The 6527-nt window shown below is 38.8% G+C and overlaps 1 protein-coding gene across 1 annotated transcript; it reads right to left on the bottom strand.

Moving 5' to 3' along the window:
- Positions 1-1206: 1206 nt before the first annotated feature.
- Positions 1207-5828, bottom strand: LOC135477220 (uncharacterized). The gene is made up of 4 exons (XM_064757383.1): positions 5536-5828; positions 4501-4708; positions 2788-2980; positions 1207-1617 (listed from the first exon to the last, which is right to left on the bottom strand). The coding sequence occupies exons 1-4, from the start codon at positions 5703-5705 to the stop codon at positions 1310-1312; spliced, it is 879 nt and encodes a 292-aa protein (XP_064613453.1). The 5' UTR covers positions 5706-5828; the 3' UTR covers positions 1207-1309.
- Between the last annotated feature and the right edge of the window lie 699 nt (positions 5829-6527).

The following is a 6527-nucleotide window of genomic DNA, read 5'->3' as shown; positions in this document are numbered from 1 at the left end:
CAGAACTACTTTGGGCAAATATGAACACAAGAACAGACTGATCACAGAACAATATCAGCAAACATTCCTTTCATAACAAGCAACAATCCAACTCATGCACTATAAAAAGATTTCTTGTACACGAGTTAGGTCAAAACAGCAAAAGAATGACCACAGTATATTGGGAAGTTAAGATCGCCATAAACTTGGAACTTGAAAGCATGTAGATAAAAACTTAACACAGTCAAAACAATAAAAACACAGGGAACTGAACAAAAATTTGAAATTATTTCTTTTAATATTAATCAGTTTATGGTCAGCACTTCGCTTTTGAACGGAGGACTTCCTCAAAACAATGATGATCTGCTCCCTCCAACAACCTTGAACCCTCACCTTAGGATTTCTTAGACCAGTATTCAACCATAAATATGTGCATTTTTTTCTTTTGGCCTTACTCTGCCACTCCATATGAAGTACATAAACTGCAAAATGGTGGAAAGTAACGGTACATGCTGCTGATGACCAATAATTATAAGGACTTACCTAATAATAATCTTAATTAATCAATCCGAAATATTAATATATACACAAATATTTATAGATATATTTGTAAAAGTATAAATAGAAGGCTGTAAAAATTGTCAGTATGAAAGAAACTAGAGTCCCCGCTGTGTGCACCCACAACATTCGTTATAACATACATGGACGCTGTAGTTTGAAATTTAGCATTCTGCCCTTACATGCCAAAACACAAAGTTATTTCTTTCTAACCTTATCAAAGTTCTTGATAAGGTTCTCAAAGTGCAGATTACTTAATATGATGAGAGAATACTAAAAAAAAAAACTATATCCACAAACACTTTCAAACATTTTCTGAATATTTCTGGGTAAAAGAATATTAAAATGTAAAATGCTATGACAGACAACTATTAAAACTATGTGGAAAGATACAGTTTCATAAATATTTGTTAAAGAGCATTGAACACATTCAAATCTATGAAGGTTTTTGAAATGCATACTCAACGTAACATACGGTAACATAGATCAGTTTTTGGCCTAACCAATGCTCTGATATTGTCCTTGTTAGCTGTCCTGATGTGGCATTTTAAACCAATAATCAGCTGAGCAAATGCCTTCAGCAAGGCTCAAGGACAGTTTACATTATGAACTCAGCCATCTTGTCAAAATTATCATGTGACACAAACACACCAGCAAACAAACCTGGAAGATTTTGATGGGTAGACGAATCAAGTCTGACAGTTATATGCACTGACTATTCCTACCTCATGTAGGAGATTGTCCCTGATGAGCTAATACTGTAGTTGAGAACTCAATACTTCTCTTTGGCCAGCAGCCCTAGGTGTACCTTGTTGACCAAGGAGTGGGGGAGTGACTTGTAAACAGTGTCCCTGATAAATCTTGGTGAGTATTTGTCAGATAGGTGTATTAGCAGTATGGACTGGACATTGGAGAAGAGGTGGGCATTGCGCACAAGTTCGTGGAGGTGTATGTGACCGCGGTCTTTGGCTTTTTCCACTGAACAACTGTCGTCAATGTACGTAGTCTCCATGATTAGTAAACGCACCTTGAGCAAATCAGGATTTGGCGGCGACAAAAATATCTCAAACTGTGTGTCACCTGAAATGAAAAGTCCATTTTGGTGAGGTTATGTCCATTTTATAACCTGTGTACTACATTTTCTAAGGGAAGGATTGGTCTTTTTGACTTACTGCTCACCAAAGATTTTTAAATTTGCACATTTACTTGTAATCAGTGGTATATTCATGATAATTGGTGGCCTGGTGCCGTAGAGATCAGACTGAATTCGGGTCATATCTATGGCTATACATTAAACCCGTGATCTTGGTATATCACACACATAATACACAAACAAACAAATGACCATGCCACCTCAGCAATATGCAGCCATATCATGCCGTCTCAGAATATTAAGTAGATTGCCAAAATACTCTGGTTGGTCAAGTGACAGCATTATTTGAGTGTGGTATGCCATTTCTAGCGTCTTTGGCATGGTTTTCTGGTAAGGCAGGATAATAAATGTGCTAGCCTACTGCAAGCAGACTTTCATCACATGGCTGCATTTTCATACTGTTTAATGGACTACCATTATTAAAGTTTCAGTCATTCAATAAGGATTGACAGTAATATTTTTTAGGTTTATTGGGATATAAACGAAAAAACTGCTGTGCAAACTGTATGAATCTGCATAGTGGTTGATACAAAACTGATGTGCAAACTGTATGAATCTGCATAGTGGTTGATACAAAACTGGTGTGCAAACTGTATGAATCTGCATAGCGGTTGATACAAAACTGATGTGCAAACTGTATGAATCTGCATAGCGGTTGATACAAAACTGATGTGCAAACTGTATGAATCTGCATAGCGGTTGATACAAAACTGATGTGCAAACTGTATGAATCTGCATAGCGGTTGATACAAAACTGATGTGCAAACTGTATGAATCTGCATAGCGGTTCATACAAAACTGATGTGCAAACTGTATGAATCCGCATAGCGGTTCATACAAAACTGATGTGCAAACTGTATGAATCCGCATTACAGGGGTTAAGTATTTGGCCAAGATAGTTTGAGACTTTGTTGAGCAAGTGTTATAAATGTCATAAGTGATATGAAATGATAACAGAGAAGTTGAAATGCACCTTATATCTGTGACATGACAAAACAGCACAAAGTATGGTTCGCATATTTAAAGGGTTTTATATTTTAAATTTCCAGGCTTTTCAAGGCCTCATACAAACTCACACGATACCAGTGTTTATTTACCTGTATAAGCTACCTCAGGTGTGACAAGAGTGTTGTGAACAGCCACCCCTTCTCGGATTTTGGCAGCCACTGCATGTCCAGGCAATCCCAGGTACTCAGGGTTTAGCTTCTTCAGTTTACGGTACAGTATATAACCCTGACTTCGGACACGGTGCACTGTAGGAAACGGCTGGATGAAGTGACCACCGGGTAACTACAACACACAACACAGAATTATTGACATGTTGACTGACTGATCATTCTAGACATGTGCACGTACAATATATAAAGTAAAGTGTATCTGAAACTGAATATTCATTTTATTCAGTTTCATATTTAAAATGAATTTATGTTGCTTTAAAGCAATGTAAGGAGCTCCTTACTTTAAAATACGAGTAACAAAATTATCAGATTAAAAAATTGTTTTGATATTTGATTATTTTGAGAGATAAATTATTTCCATTTCCAGACAATATATCAATCTTAGCGTTTCCATGATCTGGAAGAAATCTAACTAATGTGGCCAAACACAATATTAATTCATGCATCTGTACCTACCTTAACAGAAATAGGATAATGCAAGGTATTAGAATAATCCTTCAAACATGAATATCAACAAAAAATAAACTGCTACTCTAGCCTTCATATCCAATGATTCGTACATGTATGTCTGGCAGATATCGGGCTATAAATCTGGCTAAAACCACAATCACTTAAAACAAATCCTAAGGAAATGTTACTTATAACCTTTATGACCTTATGGATTTACATATATATTGTGAAGACATACTGACAGTATCTCACCTAACAATGTATTTCATTTATTCATTTGATTGGTGTTTTACGCCGTACTCAATATTTCAGTTAAATGACAATGGCCAGCATTAGGGAGGTTACAACCATCCGCAGGTTGCCGCCAGACCTTACCTCCTACAGCTGGAGTGGAAGCCAGCATGAGCTGGACTCACCATGACCCCTTGTGTGGGGCCTCTGGGTCAGTGTGCCATGCAAATCCCCTCAGCCATGGATCATTCCACGTCAAATTAGCCAAAAGATTTTTTTTTCAAAAAGCACTGACATTCTTTTAGGCATTTGCATAGTCGTTCGTCCTTGGAAGACCTCGTCATCCACCAATACAATGGTGTGACGTGTGACGTACACCATATCAATGTTCCACCAATACAATGGTGTGACGTGTGAAGTACACCATATCAATATTCCAGTACTTGTCAACTTTCTCATGCGTAACATACACCATATCACTGTTACCGTACTTGTCAACATTCTCATGTGTGACGTACACCATATCACTGTTCCAGTACTTGTCAACTTTCTCATGTGTAACATACATCATATCACTGTTCCAGTACTTGTCAACTTTTTCATGTGTGACGTACACCATATCACTGTTACAGTACTTGTCAACTTTCTCATGTGTGACATACACAATATCACTGTTCCAGTACTTGTCAACTTTCACATGTGTGACGTACACCATATCACTGTTACCATACATGTCAACTTTCTCATGTGTGACATACACCGTATTTCACACCATTCTATTGGTGGATGACAAGAGGTCTTCCAAGGATGAAGGACTATGCAAATGCCCAAAAGAATGTCACTGCTTACTGTTACCAAGAGTGAGAGTAAGGACACATACATCAAGAAAATATGTCTGTCTAAAAACTATGTCTGACTGAGAGCTTGGTGGGTACATTGTCTTGTACTAACATGTACTGTGTCTCCTGGTTCTATGCCCTTTATTCTCAGCTTGCCCAGAGATTCAGAGCTCTCATGCATCCTGTAATAGCCTTCAGCCACATCTTGTAAGGGCTCCACTAAATGGGATGGCACAAAGTATGTAGCTGGCTTCATTTTGAAGAGATCCTGTTTGGTAGCATGCTGAGGAATAGCGGAGATATGGTCCATGTGACCATGACTGAAATACAATAAGAACCATGACAGATGTACAACAATTTGAGACGACTTCCAGTGATAGACATGATAAAATCTAAAGAAATGAAAAAAAAAAAACACATGCCTATCCTGGACACTGTTAGTTTAATTAACTGACACGACTGAAGGTGAGATATGAGGAAAATTTTTCTTCTGTCATACAATAAGAGTTTACCGTTTAAAATCTGAAAATTACTGAAAATTAGGAGAAAAAGTCTTACCGTATCATGTGACCTTTGAAAAATGTTAGGCAACTCTACTATAACATGGGCATGTGAAATTTTTTCACAAAAAGCACAGATGAGAAAATGGGGGTGATTAACATTTGTGAACTTGGGAAGTTTCTAAAAGAAAGACGTACATGTACCATTTATGCTTCTGAAACAACAGTGAAACTGGTGATTGGTATACAAAAGTAATGTCAACAAATATTAATTGCCTAACAATTTTCACAACTATCATGATCGAGTAGAAGTGTTTTTACCTTCAACAAGAAAAGATTTAGAACTTGAAACTCCCCCACTGTTAGTCCGAGACTGCTCTATCGTTAAGTATGGCAAAATTTTATTCGGGCACATACAAATGGCCCCAAGCCAACGTCAGAGCATGCTCCATTTAAAACCGGATGCTGTTGCCATTGTTTTCACAAATACTGGATTATTTCGTCAAGGTATGTCTGTATCGGTATGACATGCAAGTGCTAAGCCTATGTGACAATTCAGTATTAACCTCAAGGGAGATAACTGGTCTGAAATCAGCTGATTTTGGCCGCTGTCATTTTGCTGGGAAGTGAAAAACCGAATAGCTTACCTGATAAAGACGTGCTGACATTTTAAACTCTCGCGTGTCGAAGCGCCCATGTCAAAAGCTACAAACCCTAAGTCTGTTTTTTTTAGAACGACGCATGTCTCCAGGCCTGAAATCGACCAGGCGTGGACGTGCATTCCTTCAATCGTCTGCCATTCCTCCATTCTTATCATCCCTTCCAACACTTCGCGCCAAGACCGAATTCGGCCGCGCCGTCTGTTGTCTCCGAACGAGCTGGGTTTATTAAAGTTCCTGTATCCGGGGAAAGAGATAAACCTGTGGAGGATTTCCCAGGTCTTCTGTCTTTTCAAGAAATACTGCATTTGTAAAGCTCGACCGGCACATATGCTGCAACATTTCCCTTGCACAAGGAAAGACCGGCCATGCCCGGTACACACCCGTTCCTACCTCCATGACTGAAGAGTTACAACTGTCATTTCACCCATTTCACCGGTCCAAATACAAGGCGAATCACACGAAAGGTTACATGTTCCCCGTCACAGCACCACGCGTCATTTTACGCCAGCATCTCAAGTCCTTTTTATTTTTGTCTAGAAATTGTCACAAAAAGTGACATCATCATAGCCAAAATAATGAAAAATGAAAACTGTTTCAAAAGGAATGCCGTTGGTTAAGTTACATGTAACTTACACCCGGGGCGAATACAGGCCTAACATCCCAGATAGCATTCCAACATGGGCCCACATGGTTGCCATATATGACAACGGATATGGGCCCCAGATGGAATGCCCAGTAGAGGTCCATGAATATCCCTTCAGAAAACATTGTGTATAAGCTGGAGAGCATTATATATTCATGACTGGACATTTTCATATGGGACCCATTTTGGCATTCAGATTTGGGGCCCAGATGGGTATTTGTATATGGGGCCCACATGAGCAGATGTCTATGAGACACTCATGGGCAACCCCATGCAGAGCCCAGATGACTGCAAATGAAATCTAAATATTTCCTCTTCTCACGGTCTGGGTCTA

The sequence above is a fragment of the Liolophura sinensis genome, chromosome 10 (assembly GCF_032854445.1).
Source record: "Liolophura sinensis isolate JHLJ2023 chromosome 10, CUHK_Ljap_v2, whole genome shotgun sequence".
Taxonomy (NCBI): Eukaryota; Metazoa; Mollusca; class Polyplacophora; order Chitonida; family Chitonidae; genus Liolophura; species Liolophura sinensis.
Note: the sequence above shows the minus strand (reverse complement) of the source record. Positions and strands in the feature narration are given on the sequence as shown.

Coding starts and splice junctions, on each gene's coding strand:
- LOC135477220 (XM_064757383.1), bottom strand. CDS start 5,705: ATGATAAGAATGGAGGAATGGCAGACGATTGAAGGAATGCACGTCCAC. Junction 4,709..5,535: donor TGTCAGCACGTCTTTATCAG/GTAAGCTATTCG, acceptor ATTGTATTTCAG/TCATGGTCACATGGACCATA. Junction 1,618..2,787: donor ACCTGAGGTAGCTTATACAG/GTAAATAAACAC, acceptor TTTTCATTTCAG/GTGACACACAGTTTGAGATA.